The sequence below is a fragment of the Bombus fervidus genome, chromosome 9 (genome assembly GCF_041682495.2).
Source record: "Bombus fervidus isolate BK054 chromosome 9, iyBomFerv1, whole genome shotgun sequence".
Lineage (NCBI taxonomy): Eukaryota > Metazoa > Arthropoda > Insecta > Hymenoptera > Apidae > Bombus > Bombus fervidus.
The window spans coordinates 8,222,026-8,239,719 of NC_091525.1; the positions used below are offsets into that span (position 1 = coordinate 8,222,026).

The following is a 17,694-nucleotide window of genomic DNA, read 5'->3' on the forward strand; positions in this document are numbered from 1 at the left end:
TTTGTTCACAATTAAATTTAATTGTCGGTTCAAATTTGGATATATATATATTAATGAAAATTAAATGTTAAATTATGATAAATAACATTTTTTCCCAACAATATAAAACTGCAAATATAAACTATCACCAACTGCTGTTAATGTACTTATTTTACCCCCACCATATTTACTTTGCTCAGTCACGTGATAAATATGATGTGATTCGATAATAGTGCATTTATATGTTTGCGCAATACACATCAAGTTAATTTAGTTATAGATTTAGACCAGTGTCTTGAAACAAAATGAAGAAGGATAGTTTTTGTAACTATATTAAAATACAAATTTTATAATTTCTTTGCAGTCAAATAATTTTATAAAGGAATACAACAACACGACAGGTAAACAAAAATATAAAATATTCGAAGTACTAATGAAATAAAATAATAATTAAAAAAATATATTTTAAATTAATTGAAGGTTAATTAAAAAATTTGGGAATAAAAATTCAAGTAATTATGTTATGAACATTGAAAATATATGTTATATTCTATTCAATAATATAAGAAATTAGTTTCCTTAAATATTATTATATAATAAAAATTTTATATTTGTTTCATATAATAAATGAATTTGTTATTTTTTTTATAAGATAATGATAATAATATTTAGTATCTTAATTTAAACGATCAAATTTTATTTGAGATATTGAAACACTAACATTGTGTGTTATTTGTTACAGATCTACGTAGATATCAGTAAGGTAAAAAATAATAGATAACAAATCAAGTTTTGAGTAATTCCTCTTGGGCAAAGTTCATAAGCCTCTATATTAATTGTTATCAATATGGAGAAGCATGATGCATTCTTACAAGTACATTTAGAAAGACCTGTATATGAACAAGAAAGTTTAAATGAAGATTGTCATTATGAAAAACCTAAAGGGCTTTGTGTGTAAACAATAAAATTTCATTATTTTATTATTAATATATAAATATCATATGTAAAATGGTAGTCTTCTTATAGGCCTCCAAGATGCAATATGTGATTTAAAACATAGAAACTGGAGATCGTGTTTTACATCTGCAATTCCCTCAATACATTGGCTGAGAGATTACAATTGGAAAGAAAGTATAATGCCTGATATAATTTCTGGTTTGACTGTAGCAATCATGCATATTCCTCAAGGCATGGCTTATGCACTTTTGGGGAATGTACCTCCTGTAGTTGGAATATATATGGCATTCTTTCCTGTCTTAGTGTATTTTTTCTTTGGCACATCTAGACATGTGTCCATGGGTAAGAAAAAATGTATTTTAATTTTGATAGTTTAATAAATTTGGAATGATCATTAAATATTTCGATGAAGACAAGATCTCTTTAGTGTTTTACACTTGATGCATACAAGCTTTGTAAAATACTACTTCTATTACAGAAATGTTACAAATATCTCCTTTTAATAAGAACTTATTAGACAAGCTAGAACAATGAATCATTATTGGCACTCATCAGGAACATTCGCTGTGGTTTGCTTGATGACTGGGAAAACAGTGGCATCTTATTCGGTATCGCACAATGATATTACAAATCCAAATGCTACAACTACATTGCCCAATTTGCCTGGAGAATATTCCTATACACCAATGCAAGTTGCAACAGCAGTGACACTCATGGTTGGAATATTTCAGGTAATATTTTGTAGATTCATTTTATATCTTGCAACAATGAAATAATAATTACCTTTTTCAGATTATAATGTACATATTTCGTCTGGGTATTATAAGCACATTGCTTAGTGATCCATTAGTGAATAGTTTTACAACTGGTGCAGCAGTCTGTGTTTTAATATCTCAAATTAAAGACCTATTTGGTTTGAAAATACCAAGACAAAAAGGATATTTCAAGTTCATTTTTGTATGTATAAAATATCAAACATTATCTAAAAATAAACAAATTAATTAAAAATAATATATAAATTAAATTATAAAATATTTCAGACATTGGTAGATATTTTTAGAGGAATACAAAATACAAATTTAGCTGCTTTACTTATATCAGCAATAACAATTGCTGGTCTTGTACTTAATAATGAATTTTTAAAGGTAATTTTTAATCGTTAGAATATTTTTGTTTTAAGATTTATAAATAATAATTCTGTTGTTATTTTAATATTAGCCATGGGCAAGCAAAAAATGCAGCATTCCAATTCCAATCGAATTGATTGCAGTTGTAAGTGGAACTTTAATTTCAAAATATTTTTGTTTTCCTACCATGTATAATATTCAAGTTGTGGGTGATATTCCTACAGGGTATGTTTAATGTCCATTTTTAATTTGATTATTTTTCGTAAATATAATTAAGGTTTTTTAATCTTTTAAATTAATAGATTACCTGCACCAACAGTTCCAACATTTCAACTCTTACATCTAGTAGCAACAGACAGTATTGCTATAACTATGGTTTCTTATACTATTACCATATCAATGGCTTTGATATTTGCACAAAAATTGAATTATAAAATTAATTCCAATCAAGAACTTCTTGCTATGGTAAAAGAAAAAATCCTTTAATATTATTTTAAAATCATATAAATTAATACACTGTGTATATTTTTAAAATGTAATTTTAGGGTTTGAGTAACATAACAGGATCCTTTTTTTCATGTATGCCAGTGTCAGCATCTCTAAGTAGATCTTTAATTCAGCAAACTGTTGGTGGTCGGACACAAATAGCTAGTGTTGTATCATGTATAATATTGCTTACAATCCTTTTATGGATTGGCCCATTTTTCGAACCTTTACCAAGATGCGTTCTCGCATCGATTATTGTTGTAAGTATAGATGTTTTGAAAATCTACCTACAAAATCCACTTACAAAAAAATGTTCATATCAAATTTCGATATCATTAACAGTTTTGTAATATTTAATTCTTTTCTTTAGGTAGCTTTAAAAGGAATGTTTCAACAAGCTAACCAGCTTATAAAATTCTGGAAATTAAATAAATGTGATGCACTAATTTGGATTGCGACATTCTTGACCGTCGTAATAGTAAACATTGATATTGGTTTGCTAGCTGGAATAATAATATCACTTGCAATTATTTTATTGCAAAGTCTTAGTCCTTATATTTGTTTATTGGGATATATACCAAATACAGATTTGTATTTGGATATCAGTAGATTCAAAGCGGTATATTATTTTTTATAACTAACAATATTTTTTAAATCAAAAGATGTATCTATACTTAGCATATTTGAATCATTTTTAGGCAATAGAAATTCCAGGAATGAAAATTGTTCATTATTGTGGAACTTTAAACTTTGCAAACACTAGTCATTTCAAGACAGAATTGTATAAATTAATTGGAGTGAATCCAACAAAAATTATAGAACATAAAACTAAGTTAAGGGAAAAGGGTATTTATATGGACACAGAAGATTCAGAAGATAAACAAGAATTACGGTGTGTAATAATGGATACGAGCGCATTAAGTTATATTGACTCTAGCGGTGTAATTACGCTAAATTCAGTAATGAAAGAATTTCAACAAATTGATGTACATTTTTATCTTGTAAGTTGTAGAACACCCATTTTTGAAACTATAAAAAAATGTGACTTGTATTTACATGGAACACTTACGTTTAAGATTTTTGCAACTATACAAGATGCTAGAACATACTTAGAAAAAGAAATGTATTCGAGATAATACATGTAATTTTGCCAAGCAGTTATAAGTTATATTACGTTTATAAGCATATACATAGTATTAAATCAAATTCGAATTGGTTCTACAAAGTATACAATAACTAAATTTAAAACTACTTTTTGCTTCTATTACACTTATTTCATATTTTGTACTTATGCTATTTTAAAAAATTATTTTGAACAATATTTTTAATATCGATTACATATTTAAAACAGATCAGTTTTTATATACAAAGTAAATATCAAGATTTACTAAAGAATTAGTACTTATTTGTTAACAACTCTCTCTCTCTCTCTATATATATATATCTATATATAGATTTTTATATTTTTTATTTTGTATATGATGCTACTCAAGTTTTTACATAGCTATGCACACGTGACAATAAAATTTACGTCTAGCTTTTCATACTTCGATACTTATAAGATTAAGTTGAAACATTAAATGAATTTTATCATTTTAGAAAAGTTTATTGAATTTTAATAGATTTAGTTTAAAGATAAACTTATTAAAGCAGAACAAAATGTTATGTTTTAGTCATAATCGAAAAAACTTATTTATAAAAAGCAGATTAAAATGTATTTTTTGCTTGATGTTCCATAATTGTAATTACATATTTCATTTATATGTACTATATATACGTATGTATATACAATTGCAAGTACAAATTGCATTAAATATATATGTGCTATATTTTTTCTATAAATGTATTTATGTTTATATAAAACTTGTATATAATCGTAAAATATATAGATTATATTTGAAAGATTTTAATAAAAGAAATAAGTATTTAATGTATATCTCTTAATGTGATTTATACTGTATAAATCAAGGTATATATACAAGGAAAAGGGCAAAATTATAGATTATTATTATTTATCAGATCACAGATTATTTATTTACGGTGATCACTCTATATACAAAGTAACAGTTTTTAGTTACAATAGGTAACTCACTGTCACTGTCAGAGTTTTATAAATGTGCTACCCTTTTTGTAATCACAAAACTGGTAGCAAATTACTATAATTTGTAGCACATTGTTATATCTAATTTAAGGGCAGTGATGACCTGCACTGATATCTGTATTACAGAATAAATACTTGAAATGTATGGCAAAACATTGTTCGACAATGTGTACTGTGAAGGAATAAGGTAATTTATCTATGCTCTTTTTCTTTAACTATAATTGATTCAATTAAAAATATTGTTGACGCCTGATAATTAAGCTAATCCATACTTCTTCTTGAGGGATTCTGGCATTTCTGGTGGTGGTGGGCGGGGCATTCGGAGCCATACTTTAACTGCATCATAAATGAACCATTGTGCTCCTGTTAATGTACCAATCATAACAATACGTGGACCAAGACCTTTCCATACTCCAGTGATGCCCATCTTTTTCAGAACATCGACAGCCGATGCTCCTTTTTCTTGATTCAATTTTGATACAACCTATGTTACAAATATATAAGTCGATTAAATTATTAAATTAGACCCAGATAGAAATAAAAATGCACACATATAAGAAGTATACTTACAGAATCAGCAGGATGAGATACAATCGCGCAAAATACACCAGCAATATATCCCGCAGCAAAAGTAACAACCAACTGTTCACCTTTTGTACATTCTTGTCTTGGTTTAGGAACTACATACTTGTACAGGAGCTCAAGAGTACGTTCAAAGCAAGCAAACTTCATCATCGTGTATGGAATCTGACGAAGCCACAAAGGTACCAACCCTTTATAGAAACCACTAAGACCTTCTTCACCATATATCTTTGGCATAGCTTCTCTTAAAGTATTTGCAAATCCTGGTGTAGTTTGAATCTTCACCTATAAACATAGCAAATATGTTTTGTGCATTATGATTCTTGCTATGTTACAAATGTTTAAAGAAACTTACAATACATGATATAAGACATAACATATTCTTTTTTTAGGTGTTAAAACAGTTACATATATCATAAATGCAAATATAATTTATACTTACTTTAGAAGCTTCAAAAGGAGCTAGACCGATATCAGCAAAAAATTCTGCAGATGCTGATGAAATTAGATACAAAGATGTTCTATACTCATATGCCATTTCCTCTCCAGCAAGAGCTGAATAATATACTTTAAATACTTCATAAAGTCCAAATTTGAACATTCCTTGGATGGAATAACCAAAGAATGTTGGAGCCCATCCTTTAGCCAGACCTCGAGTTCCATCTTCAGCCATAGTTACCTGAATAATAATAAAATGTCCAAAATTAATCTCTTATTTATAAATAAACAAGAATAATTATAACCGTTTGAATCCCAGGGGTCGTTGAAAAACCAGGATCGACAAATCCCGAAGAGCACGACAGCACTCGTCATATTTGTCACTTTACGAAATACATATATATTATGATATATGCGTACTATTAGTTTATAAATATTTCAAGTTTTGTTCAATAAAAATTGAGAAGATAACAATGAAATATAAAAAACTGTCAGTCGACCGTAGCGTTCAAATGCACTGGGACTTTCTAACATAAAATCGAAACAGCACGATCGCGCTGCTTGGGATTCAATCGGATAATGAAATAATATTAATGAGATAATTTATTGCTTACTCTGAATCCATTGAAAACTGATTTGTACTTTGCAGGGTCTACTTGAATACGGCATTTTACCAAATCCAAGGGAGTAACCATAGTATGAGTGATACCACATGACAAAATACCACCCAAGCCACATAGCATGAAGTATTTATTTGATCCAAATTCACAGCTATCTAAAACACAAAGAAATCTATTATAATCCAAATATGTTATATTAATTTTTATTTAATCGACAATTTAAAAAACTATCATAGGTCAACTGTTAGAAAGTGCGTGTGGAATTCGAATTTGGCAGTATTTCAGAATTGGTATGAACGATCTTGCTACCTTGATCTAATCCAATAATAAACTTTTCAAGTACAGTAGGATAATTACGTTCTCGGTCGCGGTCACCGTACTAACGTACACTATTATTTTTATTCGAATGTCAAGCAAGGCTATGAAGACGAGATTTGTACGCATAATTTTCGACAAAATGGCTGCTCCTTATGCAACTCTTCGCATTACTAACAGCAATCGAATGTGAATAATTTCTTATTAAATCATTTTAAGTCAATATCTTGTATTAAACAATATTCGAAAGTCTCAAAAAGGCTAGTTTCACTAAAAAGAAAAACCTATAAAACAAAAGAAAACAGAAATATGCATATGAACCAATAATGACATAACTCACCATGCGGCCAAATCTATATTCATTATATAATTTTTTTCATGATAACTGAATTAACAAATTTACCATAATTTGCAATAAAGTAACTGTTAACGCTGAGACATTAACTTAATTAAAATATAAAACTACTAGAAGGCAATTAACTCAGATGTGCAAATTTATCTTGAAAATTTATCTAAATCACAAGACACTAGTAACAATTCTATAGAATTATAGAATATTATGAACAATATTTTAGATTATGTAATAATGATTATTGATTTGAAATTTCTTTGGAATATTGTCAATACTTTCTTCCATTACAAAGAAGAAAAATTAATTCTCAATAAATAGGAGTCAATAATCTATAATTATCTTTAAGGTAGAGTAGTTATGTATCTGTCCAAAGTCAAAAAATCTTGAATCAATGTTAATTAAATTACTCCAGCTATACATAAAAGTTACTTAACAAATTACTAACCGCCTGATGATACCGAGGCAGCTGCAATATGACGATTTCTAACGAGCGCTTGTGTAAGTTCATTCTGGCCCTGACATTTAGCTGTCACGAAAGGAGTTCCGAATGGATTCGTTTTGGCTATGTCCAATATTGAAGGCCACATCTTGCCTATTTCACTTCACCTGCATACACCACCAATTGACGTTAATTTCTATAAAATAATTATATTAGTCTAAATTACTGGCTACAAGACCTTGACAAGTAAGACTCTTGCCTCCACCGGCTTCGCCCGATAGGAAAAGAGTGGCAGAGACTTGGCTAACGAAATCTATTTAGTAGTCTACTAACTATCATTCTATAGACAGGAAATCAAATATCTGTGCATAACAACGCCATCTAGCGAGTTCTATGAGAACTAAATTTTACTAAATGAATTTTTGAAACAAACGCATAAACATATTAAACAAATATACAAAATTACTATATAACATAAACGTAATTATATATAATAAATATTACAATCGCAAAATGTAAATTTCCAAGACCCGAAGACAATGTTCAGTGTTCAAGGATTCTTCGAAACGTCGATTCTATTTAAAATATATTCTTAATGACTGTTGTATTTTATTTATAATACTGTGAACAACGTTCATTATAATCAAATATGATTCTTACATTTATTAATGTGCAAGCTTTGAGACATGAAATAAAGAGAATTCCAACATTTTTATTTCGTAGCAAAACTAGTGAAGCGTGTGCTGTCAATGAATTAAATAATTCGATAGACTCAGACAAGGTAACCTGTTCTTATATACTTATATGTTTGATGAAAATATAACAAAGTAACAAATATTTTACCTTATTTTTCTCTAACAGCCAATTGACATTAAAAATCCATATGAAAAGGAACGACGATTGTGTATTTTATGTAAATTAAATATTAATCCAGATTATAAAAATGTACGTTTATTATCCCAATTTCAAAGTCGTCATACAGGTAGAATTTATGAAAAACATATAACTGGATTATGCGACTATAAACAGCAAAAAGTGGAACAAGAGATAAACAAAGCACAACAATGTGGTAATAATATATTTTCTTGTTTTAATGTTATTTTAAATATATTTTATAATAATTTATGGTATCTTACTGTGTTTAATTATTTTTTTGTTTTAGGTTTAATGGGTTACATGACTAAGGACCCTAAATTTGTTAATGATCCAATGTTATTCGATCCTAACTTTCCATTTAAGCCTCATAAATATTAAATGTAAAGTACAAAAATTATAGGCATTCACATTTCAACTGATCTATTTTTATTTAAGATATGTACATATGTATTATAAAAATATAACAATAAAATAGTTACAATACAAATTATTATAAGATATTTCTTTTTTAATATTTAATTAGTAAAATGTATCATCATTAATAGAGAAATGAACTATATCAGGATTAATGTTAAATGAAGACAAAATTTCAGACATTTTTACTATTTGACCACCTTCTCCTTGTAAATTTTTTTGATGGTCTATAAGAGCACTTTGACAACATTCTGTCCACTTTTTTATAGCATCTTCTAAATTTTCTGCTTTGTTCTTTAATCATAAATAATTCATTTATATCATAGTTATATATAACATAATTTATAACTAATATATATTTTCTTACATATACCTTTTTTTTATATGACAACTCAGTTTTCAAAATTTTAATAATTTCTTCCTTTTCCTGTATGCTCTTTCTCAATGATTCTAAATCAGTTCGATATAATTTTTCTTTTACTTCAATGTCAATCTCCTTGTTACAATTTTCTGTGTCTAAATATAATTTTTTGGGAGAAGGAGATTGTTGAAAAAGCAGTCTTTTCGCTACAGATACTTTTCTATTTTATAACAAAATAATAAAAATTATGACTGAACATTAATTTGTTATCATCTTTTTTTATACTTACAATGGTGTTCTACATGTACTTGTTTCTGGTGCACTTATGTTATCTTTTTTATTATTATTTTGAGGGGTACTAAATGGAGACTGAAAGGGTTTATTTACACCTTTACTATTTCTCAATGGCTTAGCACTCATATTTCTGAAAATAATACACAATTATTTGATATACATTTGCAACAGATTTTATTATATCTACATTTTATGTGATTACGATATATCCAAATAATACGATAAAGTATTCTGTATTCAAACACTCACATCAATGTTACATAGATATATTGTCCATTATAATTATAAACAATTAGATATAATAATATTTATCAAACAATTTCAATTTCATACCGGTATATTTCATATTATTTATTTATTTTTGTATAGAAATTGTGCTTTTACGAGCGGTAAAGTATCCTAAATGTACTATAGTTAATTTATACACAATATATTTTCTTGAATGGAAATACAAAAATGATATTTTTAAGCAACAGTATCTATATATATCATTATTATAAATGTCTAAATATATGAAATGTCTTTACAATAAATAATTAGAAATTTTGAATCGTAACTTAACATAAATTTAATATAAAATATTCTTAATATTAAGTTTCCACTCTACATTTATATAGCTCATTGTTGTACTTCATTATATGTACTCTAACCTCTATGAACTAGTGACGCCGACTAAGTACAAGTATTTACTACATAAAAAGTATAGTTATTAAATATAATTATTATATTACATTTATTCTTAAATATTATTTGAGTAAGTTAGATTAAAATTATGGTTGTACTTATTGTACATTGTGTTGAATTTATATGATTATAATTATCTCTGTCTTTCTCATCATGTTTTTATTGTCAATAAATATTGTTAATTCTGATTTAATTATAAAAATACTTTTGCATTTACAGTGGCAATGGATATTAGGCCGAATAATACAATTTATATTAATAATTTAAATGAGAAAATAAAGAAGGATGAATTAAAGAAATCCTTATATGCAATTTTTTCTCAGTTTGGTCAGATATTAGATATTGTAGCATTAAAGACATTAAAAATGCGTGGGCAAGCATTTGTTATTTTTAAAGAAATTGCTAGTGCTACAAATGCCTTAAGGTCAATGCAAGGATTCCCATTTTATGACAAACCAATGGTGAATGTTAATTATGTGTGAAAATAATTTCTTTATTAGTGAAGTATTAAAGTTGTTAATAGTTACTAATTAATTTAATTTTAGAGGATACAATATGCAAAGACTGACAGTGATATAATTGCAAAAATGAAAGGCACATATGCAGAAAGACCTAAAAAGCCAAAACGAGTTGTACCTGCAGCTGATGAAGAAGCTAAACGTGCTAAGAAACGTGCCAAAGAGCAAGCTAAACATTCACAGCAAATTGGTTATCATGCTGGCGTGCCTCAACACCCAGGTTTAGTTAATACAGCTGTACCAGAACAACCACCAAATCAAATATTGTTTCTTACAAATCTACCGGATGAAACTAGTGAAATGATGTTATCTATGCTTTTCAATCAATTCCCTGGTTTTAAAGAAGTACGTCTAGTACCAAATAGGCACGACATTGCATTTGTTGAATTTGAGAATGAAGTTCAGTCTGGGGCTGCAAAAGATGCTCTTCAGGGATTTAAAATCACACCTTCTCATGCAATGAAAATTTCATTTGCAAAGAAATAAAGTATGTAATATTATTGTGTTTGTATGAACAAACATATTGTTAATGAATGGAAAACTGTGTGTGTGTTGTAATACATCTTATTTAGACATTTATGAAAATACATGCAAGTGTAATTAAAAATTTTTCGGGCAAGGATTTATAAATGTGAGTTAACGACATGCTATGTAGATTCAAGAATCATCTGTGTACAAAATTTTGTGTAATGTATACATATGAATCAAATTTTACACTGTAAATAACAATTGGAAAGATATATTACATTTTTTCAGCAATATTTTGGTTATATAGAGAACTATTTTTCACTTAATGTTATAATAATTTGGAAGAAAAGTTGTAAAACCATTTAATATAAATTAATTTCAATTATAGCAGTTTACATATATATAATTCCTATTATTCTTAATTTTCATTTTATGTATTGAATATCAGTATATTTCAATTAACTTTCTCCTTATATATTATACTAAAATAAAGTAAAGGTAGTAGAATATCTTAATTACTAGTTAGTTAGTATAGTTGAAATTTAAATTATATGAAAATACAAAAATTAAATATTTTTTGAAGAAATTACTTTACTCGCAAAATTAATTTAATATAAACTAAAATTATAGAATTAATATAATGTTTCCGTTAATAACATATAATTATATTAAATAACCAATCTCATAACTTTCTTAAATACTGTATCACTCTTATTTCATTGCTCGTTATTTATCAGAGTAATACAATTTTTACAATATAGTAGTAATATATATATATAGAATAATAAAGAAAAAAAATAATTAAAGTCCTAGGAAATATATAATTTTAAGTAATGTCATAACATTTTGGCGGGAATCAGTTGGCGTGATATATAAAGAGTGGGGGTACGCTTCTTAGGACAGCGAACGAATCGGAGTACAGTCTATCATCTCGATCAGGTCAGTCGCGTCTCGCTATTCGCGCAGTGTATTGTGAGTTGATGCGTTACGGCCCGTTTACGGAGCTTTTAGCTTTGTGTAGCGACGCGCGCGCGTTGGTATTAAAAGGACGCTAAGAAGTGAAAATATTTGAGCAGCTTGCATTCATACTTCATACATAAGATAATTAAACATTTTCATATAGATTATACATAGGAAAAGACCATAACCCGGTTTTCTTACAGTACGACGCGCGCGCCGACTGAACGATTGCCTTTGTCTTCATATACACGAGATATTTCAGGTGAGTGCTTGTCAATGACTTTTTCTCCGGTAAATATTACATCCATTCAGACTGTATACGCATTCGTTTTTATGGAAGATTAAAAATCTTGTAAATGATTTCATTAACGATATTTTCGTCAGTATTTCGCGGGGAATCGATTACTACTTACAGAGATATTTATTCATTTTCTTATAAAGAAATCGGTGTGGTGGACGCTACCACGACTCTGGTGTTGCCATGATTTGACGATCATGGCGTCCCTAAAAGCCAAGTGATGCTATCGTATGTGCATTTAATAGCGACTCTTCGTACAATAATCATTATTTGCTTACAAATAAATGGGAAAAATTGTTACCTTTCTGTATGATTACATATTTCCATAAAAGAATATATGAAAAAGGATACAATATATAGGACACATAATATTTTTGAAAATGGCGGGCGCGGACGTTTCAGAAAGTACTCCTTTATTGTTGTAAATGATTATTTTCTTCTGCAAATTGATAATAATATTTATTATAATTTTATTGTTTTGTAATAAAACAATAATATTTGATTTATATATTTACACTTACTAAAATTTTAGGTTATATAATTAATTTTGCATAATTATTTTATTCGGTCGCAATTAACCGGTTAGCAAACCGCTAGTAATGTTCGATATGAATGTACATTAGGCGCGTAATTTGTTGAACTTTAGTACACCAAAACCCAATTAGTATTGATAATTTTTGTTTTATCAATTTATAGAGGAGTATGTGTATATGTTGATATAGTTATTAAATTGTTATTAAAAATTCGAATTAAGTAAGTTTTATGAGAAAGTTTGAAAATCGATAGCTTGGCAAAACTTCTCATATTTTCCTATGAGAATGTTTGTATTTTTTATACTATTACAAAATGTTATAGTATTATTAAACGTTTTAATAAATTTCTAAGTGGTTTTTCTAAGAAATATATATATTTAATTAATCTAAAATATGAATATTTTTTATTGTAGATGTATTTTCATTGAACAAATTTTTTTAGATCTTAAATTTAAAATAAATGTTAGTAATTACAAAATTCTAACATAACTAAAATTTTTAAATAAATGTTTATATTGCAAGAAAAAGTTTTTGGTTATACAGTGATCTATAAAGGATTAAAAATGTCAGACGACAATTCGCCTGTTGTTGAAGAACAAAAGAAAAAGCGTGGTAGGCCAGCGAAAACAGATAAAAATACTGTTAAAGAACCCAAAAAGAGAGGCAGACCTTCTACAGATAAAAATAATGCAGTACGAACTGCAAAATCTGATAACGAAGATGATGCGTCGCCTGTACCTGTCAAAAAAGGTAGGGGGCGACCAAAAGGATCTCATAAAAAGAAGGTATGTGTCATTTTTTAAACAGCTGAACCAGAAAGAAATATTTCTTATCTTTAAGTAAGTTACTTATTATACAAAAAATTAATTACAGCAAGGTACAACTAAAGGAACTCCTTCAGGACGAGGCCGTGGTAGACCTAAAAAGAAAGAAGAAAAACCAGAAAGTACTGGAGAAGAAGAAGATGAACAAGAGGAAGAAGAAGAGGAGGAGGAGGATAATTGAATGTAAAAAAGTAAATTCAATGTATAAGAACTATTCTTTGAAAGTTTTTAAAAAACTGATAACAAATTTAAAACTTTTAAGTTTGCTTTTTATATGATAATCTGCAAATTGAAATAGTAAAGTGGTAACATTTTGCTTTTAAAAAAAGAAGAGGGAGAACAGAAACTGCTCAAGTTCCAAGGAAGTTGTATGAAAATATGATTTTTAATAACTACAAAAAAAGAAATTGCATAGATACTTGGGTTGAAAGTATGTAAAGCACTTTGTAGTATCTACTTTATGCATTTTTATTATAATTACTATTAATATAATGATAATTATTAGTATTACTTTTATTATTATTACTATCATAATCATTATGTTTTAAGTATCAAAATGAAAGATACAAGTATTTTAATGAAAGAAATTTTAAACTTAAAATATTCAGATCTCATAAACTATCTTGGAATTAAGATAATGAAGACTTTGTCTAATTTTAAGATATGTGGTGCACAATTACATCATATATTTGTTACCTCCTTCGCTCCTATGTATGTATATTTTAATTCTTAAATTCAAAGACTTTATATAAATTTAATACTGTAAGAAATACTTCTTGTGTGTACTATGTACAAGAAATCTTTTTTTAATTACATTTGAACAAATGAATATTAATGGCATTTTTCAAACAAACATATGTGTGAATGTCAAATTTGTATTAAAGTAAATAAACTTATAAAATGACTCTTATTAATCGCTACATTATACATATATACCTTTCATTAACAATATTAACAATATACTTTATATTCTAGCTAAAATTATTGTACTGTTAAAATTTTGTTACTATATTACAATGTTAACAATACATCTTCATGCATTCTCAATTGATCATCTTAAAAATTATGTTTGAAACTATTTAATTTTTAATCTTTTAATACTATGTAATAAATACTTAGAGAAAAGAAATTTAACAACATCAGATAATATCTGTTCATAACTACTTAGGAAGAAACTTTTGGTAATATTTGGAAGTATACTTGTAACTTCTTGTTGAACATTAAGTACCTAATTTTTTTATTCTCTAGTACTAGAATTTTCTAATATTAGATATAAATAGAACAAAATTCGTATCTTCGAAGGAAAGGATATGAAAAAAAATATACATAAGTGAAATTCAAGTACATAGCAAAAATTGTACTTTTATGAAAAACTGTTATAAACAGTATACAATAAATATTAATGATAAAATGAAATCTTAGCCATTTTGGTCTCATTAATTTTCTATCATGGAATTTTTAAATTAAGCATTATTCATTCTATGGATATTATCTTATTGAAACAAACAAAATAAATTCTATTGTATTTTCAAGTAATTTTTGTGATAGATTAAACTCTCTAATATTTAAATATACTCTGGAATACCTCTTCTCATATATAAAATTTATGAATTTAAATTTTATCCTTTGAATTGAAAGTTATATACAAACTATTTAAATGTTAAGTAAATATATAAATCTACTAAATAGTGTGATTTTTAAAATCTAAGACAATTGTAGATAATACAAAGGTTTTAAAAGACTATTATAAATATTTCGTCAATGATTTCCAAAGAGTTCTGCATTTTCTTCTGTATCCATAGATTGATACCCTTGCTGTAAGATAAAGTATTCTATACTAACAATATATATTTATCAATTTGAATATATAGATCTTTATACATACACGTCTTTGATGATTATTGTAACATTCTTCTAATAATTCAGTTTCCCAATCATCTTCCTCTTCTTCACCAGGATCAAAATTATACATTGGCATAAGTCTATGTCTTAAACGTTCTAATTTTCTTTTTCTTGAGATAATTATCACCTTTAAAAGTATTATACATTGTTAAAACATCTATATTTTGTCAAATATTATGCAATTATCTAATTTTGTCTTTAATAGTAAAAGAAGTTACTTTTAATAGGAGAAGCTACAAACTAATAAAATTTTAAATATAAATTACAACATTAACTGACCAACAAACTTAAACTATACTACAAAAAGGTAATAATACCTAATGTAGAAACATTTATCCAAGTATTATAATTTGCTGAATATTTTATACTTTTTTTTTTTTGTTTCTGCAAATGAAAGTTAAAAGATTAAGATTTAAATACAAAAGTGATATCGCTACCCATACCACAGCTGATAATACAATAACAAAGACCACTACACCAAGTGGTACAAAAATGTATTCTATTCCATCTGGTGGGCCAAATTCGTCAAAAATTTCTGTTGTTGTAGATACATATGTATTGGTACTTGAAGCTTCAAATGAAATTAGTGTATTATTAGGCAATGATGTTATAGGTTTAGAAACATTCCACAATCCATTTTCTTCTGTAGAATTCATATATGCTTCAGATATTTCACTGGATGTATTAATCGCCATGGTGGTAGTGTAATTTTTAATGCTGTCAAGTAGTATTCCGGATGTTATAGAATTTGTAACACTTGTTGAGTTCATCTCATTCATTGCTGTTAATTACAAAATTGTATTCAATCTTTTGTGAGATATAACTTTAAATATATTGGAAAAGAACTCATTAATATCTACATTATTTATATTTTGTCCTACAGAAATTGAAATTTTTCAAAGCATACACTTTCTATTGTCACTCGTTTTACTTTGTTGTATCAAATATAGTGAACATAATGTACAAGAAGCATAACAGTAAATATTGTTTGTTATTAATGTATCAATACATATATGTGTGCATATACATACATATATATATATATATATGTATATATGTATGTATAATATCGATATATCAGTATATCATTATATGAGACACTATAATTCTATGTGCTTTGAATAGACATAGTAGACAAGTATATCACTTTTTATTTCACGATATCCGCGATTATAAAATATAAACCGTTTGAAATGAAAATCACTTTCATCGGTTTAACTTCGTAAACGAGTGAACAATTATTCATTTTGATCAATTTTCGTGTTATACTATCAGTAAAATGCAATAAGAATTTTATTCCATCAATGATGTTGTCGACTTAATTTTTGTGCACTTTTCCAAAAAAAATTTTTTTTTTCCTCTTAACAATTCGTTGATCACTCGTGACGAAAATATTAAAATATGTTTAAGATACAATTATGTGTTTTCATCTTTCTTATGACTGATTTGTAGAAATAAATATTCTTTTCCTGATTCATTGATTCTACAAATAGACCATAGTTCTGTTCGGGACATGATATTCATCCTTTACACAAAAGCAAATGTTTTTATAATTGTGTTTTCTCTTTTAATTTTAACATTTCATTTCAATATCGCAAATCGCAATGCATTTTTCTTTCATAGATACACTATATGTATGTTGTATAACTTGTATATGAAAACGTATGTGTCAAACTATAACGAAATGAACCATACTATCTATCGATGTCTTATCGAGATATGTTTTCATATCGATTTTAGTATCTTTCGTAATATCGTGATATATGAAATAGTTAAATAATTTGAATTTTTTATTTAAATTGGATATTTACACATGGAAATACATAAATTTCGAATGATTTGTTAAAATTATAAATGTCATATATATCATTGATAATTTGTATATTTATTTACACAATTCAGATTATTTATTTACTTTATAAACGCATAGTTACAATAAGCAGTAGCAATTTTTATTTTATAATTAAACATTTCTTTATTTAATATTTTTAAATTAAAAATAAATTAATAATTATATATGTATAAATTCTTAATAAATAAGGTTTTATATAAGATGAACAATTATTTTTATTATAAAATTTTTAATATTTTTTTACATGTTTACAAATACTTTATGTAAGCATTATTTTATACACCAAAAACATAGAAGATCGTCAGAATTATTTC

The 17,694-nt window shown here is 26.8% G+C and overlaps 7 protein-coding genes across 14 annotated transcripts; 4 read left to right on the top strand and 3 right to left on the bottom strand.

Annotated features, from left to right (window-relative positions):
• Positions 1–220: 220 nt before the first annotated feature.
• On the top strand, positions 221–3,813 carry LOC139990755 (prestin). 3 transcript variants are annotated; one of them, XM_072010243.1, is made up of 11 exons: positions 221–380; positions 722–929; positions 1,006–1,278; positions 1,492–1,667; positions 1,729–1,893; positions 1,977–2,081; positions 2,155–2,288; positions 2,366–2,528; positions 2,609–2,809; positions 2,920–3,168; positions 3,248–3,813. In XM_072010243.1, the coding sequence occupies exons 2-11, from the start codon at positions 827–829 to the stop codon at positions 3,683–3,685; spliced, it is 2,007 nt and encodes a 668-aa protein (XP_071866344.1). In that variant the 5' UTR covers positions 221–380; positions 722–826; the 3' UTR covers positions 3,686–3,813. The 3 variants fall into 3 exon arrangements, with proteins under 3 accessions (XP_071866344.1, XP_071866345.1, XP_071866346.1); XM_072010244.1 differs by lacking the exon at positions 221–380 and having other exon boundaries at positions 722–933; XM_072010245.1 differs by lacking the exons at positions 221–380; positions 722–929 and having other exon boundaries at positions 1,143–1,278; positions 1,415–1,667.
• Positions 3,814–4,551: 738 nt separating this feature from the next.
• Mpcp1 (Mitochondrial phosphate carrier protein 1) lies at positions 4,552–7,739 on the bottom strand. 2 transcript variants are annotated; one of them, XM_072010260.1, is made up of 6 exons: positions 7,635–7,739; positions 7,403–7,563; positions 6,285–6,445; positions 5,675–5,911; positions 5,221–5,517; positions 4,552–5,134 (listed from the first exon to the last, which is right to left on the bottom strand). In XM_072010260.1, exons 2-6 carry the CDS (start codon positions 7,542–7,544, stop codon positions 4,907–4,909), a joined length of 1,065 nt encoding a protein of 354 aa, XP_071866361.1. In that variant the 5' UTR covers positions 7,545–7,563; positions 7,635–7,739; the 3' UTR covers positions 4,552–4,906. The 2 variants fall into 2 exon arrangements, with proteins under 2 accessions (XP_071866361.1, XP_071866362.1); XM_072010261.1 differs by lacking the exons at positions 7,403–7,563; positions 7,635–7,739 and adding an exon at positions 6,600–6,753.
• A 190-nt stretch (positions 7,740–7,929) lies between these two features.
• Mrps18c (mitochondrial ribosomal protein S18C) lies at positions 7,930–8,759 on the top strand. Its single transcript, XM_072010274.1, has 3 exons — positions 7,930–8,177; positions 8,258–8,465; positions 8,559–8,759. Exons 1-3 carry the CDS (start codon positions 8,046–8,048, stop codon positions 8,648–8,650), a joined length of 432 nt encoding a protein of 143 aa, XP_071866375.1. The 5' UTR covers positions 7,930–8,045; the 3' UTR covers positions 8,651–8,759.
• LOC139990771 (swi5-dependent recombination DNA repair protein 1 homolog) lies at positions 8,676–12,460 on the bottom strand. 2 transcript variants are annotated; one of them, XM_072010273.1, is made up of 4 exons: positions 12,385–12,460; positions 9,337–9,471; positions 9,060–9,267; positions 8,676–8,980 (listed from the first exon to the last, which is right to left on the bottom strand). In XM_072010273.1, exons 2-4 carry the CDS (start codon positions 9,465–9,467, stop codon positions 8,792–8,794), a joined length of 528 nt encoding a protein of 175 aa, XP_071866374.1. In that variant the 5' UTR covers positions 9,468–9,471; positions 12,385–12,460; the 3' UTR covers positions 8,676–8,791. The 2 variants fall into 2 exon arrangements, with proteins under 2 accessions (XP_071866374.1, XP_071866373.1); XM_072010272.1 differs by lacking the exon at positions 12,385–12,460 and adding an exon at positions 9,591–9,749.
• Snf (U1 small nuclear ribonucleoprotein A snf) lies at positions 9,885–11,398 on the top strand. Its single transcript, XM_072010265.1, has 3 exons — positions 9,885–10,095; positions 10,245–10,486; positions 10,571–11,398. Coding segments are annotated over exons 1-3 (702 nt in total). The 5' UTR covers positions 9,885–10,094; the 3' UTR covers positions 11,030–11,398.
• Positions 11,924–14,536, top strand: D1 (D1 chromosomal protein). Of its 3 annotated transcripts, none has more exons than XM_072010277.1 (3): positions 11,924–12,233; positions 13,331–13,587; positions 13,676–14,536. In XM_072010277.1, the coding sequence occupies exons 2-3, from the start codon at positions 13,366–13,368 to the stop codon at positions 13,805–13,807; spliced, it is 354 nt and encodes a 117-aa protein (XP_071866378.1). In that variant the 5' UTR covers positions 11,924–12,233; positions 13,331–13,365; the 3' UTR covers positions 13,808–14,536. The 3 variants fall into 3 exon arrangements, with proteins under 3 accessions (XP_071866378.1, XP_071866377.1, XP_071866376.1); XM_072010276.1 differs by having other exon boundaries at positions 11,927–12,233; positions 13,346–13,587; XM_072010275.1 differs by lacking the exon at positions 11,924–12,233 and adding an exon at positions 12,878–13,022 and having other exon boundaries at positions 13,346–13,587.
• Positions 14,537–14,957: 421 nt separating this feature from the next.
• Positions 14,958–17,187, bottom strand: LOC139990770 (uncharacterized). Of its 2 annotated transcripts, none has more exons than XM_072010269.1 (3): positions 15,966–17,187; positions 15,512–15,655; positions 14,958–15,441 (listed from the first exon to the last, which is right to left on the bottom strand). In XM_072010269.1, exons 1-3 carry the CDS (start codon positions 16,305–16,307, stop codon positions 15,385–15,387), a joined length of 543 nt encoding a protein of 180 aa, XP_071866370.1. In that variant the 5' UTR covers positions 16,308–17,187; the 3' UTR covers positions 14,958–15,384. The 2 variants fall into 2 exon arrangements, with proteins under 2 accessions (XP_071866370.1, XP_071866371.1); XM_072010270.1 differs by having other exon boundaries at positions 15,972–17,186.
• Between the last annotated feature and the right edge of the window lie 507 nt (positions 17,188–17,694).

What these genes read in the sequence shown, in the direction of transcription:
- LOC139990755 (XM_072010243.1), top strand. Translation starts at nt 827, where the DNA reads ATGGAGAAGCATGATGCATTCTTACAAGTACATTTAGAAAGACCTGTA. An exon ending in TCATGGTTGGAATATTTCAG is followed by an intron (nt 1,668 to 1,728) that starts GTAATATTTTGT and finishes TACCTTTTTCAG; the next exon opens with ATTATAATGTACATATTTCG. An exon ending in GATATTTCAAGTTCATTTTT is followed by an intron (nt 1,894 to 1,976) that starts GTATGTATAAAA and finishes AAAATATTTCAG; the next exon opens with ACATTGGTAGATATTTTTAG.
- Mpcp1 (XM_072010260.1), bottom strand. Translation starts at nt 7,544, where the DNA reads ATGTGGCCTTCAATATTGGACATAGCCAAAACGAATCCATTCGGAACT. An exon ending in TGCCTCGGTATCATCAGGCG is followed by an intron (nt 6,446 to 7,402) that starts GTTAGTAATTTG and finishes TTTGTGTTTTAG; the next exon opens with ATAGCTGTGAATTTGGATCA. An exon ending in CAGTTTTCAATGGATTCAGA is followed by an intron (nt 5,912 to 6,284) that starts GTAAGCAATAAA and finishes ATTATTATTCAG; the next exon opens with GTAACTATGGCTGAAGATGG.
- Mrps18c (XM_072010274.1), top strand. Translation starts at nt 8,046, where the DNA reads ATGATTCTTACATTTATTAATGTGCAAGCTTTGAGACATGAAATAAAG. An exon ending in ATTCGATAGACTCAGACAAG is followed by an intron (nt 8,178 to 8,257) that starts GTAACCTGTTCT and finishes TTTCTCTAACAG; the next exon opens with CCAATTGACATTAAAAATCC. An exon ending in AAACAAAGCACAACAATGTG is followed by an intron (nt 8,466 to 8,558) that starts GTAATAATATAT and finishes TTTTTGTTTTAG; the next exon opens with GTTTAATGGGTTACATGACT.
- LOC139990771 (XM_072010273.1), bottom strand. Translation starts at nt 9,467, where the DNA reads ATGAGTGCTAAGCCATTGAGAAATAGTAAAGGTGTAAATAAACCCTTT. An exon ending in AGTACATGTAGAACACCATT is followed by an intron (nt 9,268 to 9,336) that starts GTAAGTATAAAA and finishes GTTATAAAATAG; the next exon opens with AAAAGTATCTGTAGCGAAAA. An exon ending in AGTTGTCATATAAAAAAAAG is followed by an intron (nt 8,981 to 9,059) that starts GTATATGTAAGA and finishes TTATGATTAAAG; the next exon opens with AACAAAGCAGAAAATTTAGA.
- Snf (XM_072010265.1), top strand. An exon ending in CATTTTATGACAAACCAATG is followed by an intron (nt 10,487 to 10,570) that starts GTGAATGTTAAT and finishes ATTTAATTTTAG; the next exon opens with AGGATACAATATGCAAAGAC.
- D1 (XM_072010275.1), top strand. An exon ending in AAGGATCTCATAAAAAGAAG is followed by an intron (nt 13,588 to 13,675) that starts GTATGTGTCATT and finishes AATTAATTACAG; the next exon opens with CAAGGTACAACTAAAGGAAC.
- LOC139990770 (XM_072010269.1), bottom strand. Translation starts at nt 16,307, where the DNA reads ATGAATGAGATGAACTCAACAAGTGTTACAAATTCTATAACATCCGGA. An exon ending in TATTATCAGCTGTGGTATGG is followed by an intron (nt 15,656 to 15,965) that starts GTAGCGATATCA and finishes ATACTTTTAAAG; the next exon opens with GTGATAATTATCTCAAGAAA. An exon ending in ACAATAATCATCAAAGACGT is followed by an intron (nt 15,442 to 15,511) that starts GTATGTATAAAG and finishes TTTATCTTACAG; the next exon opens with CAAGGGTATCAATCTATGGA.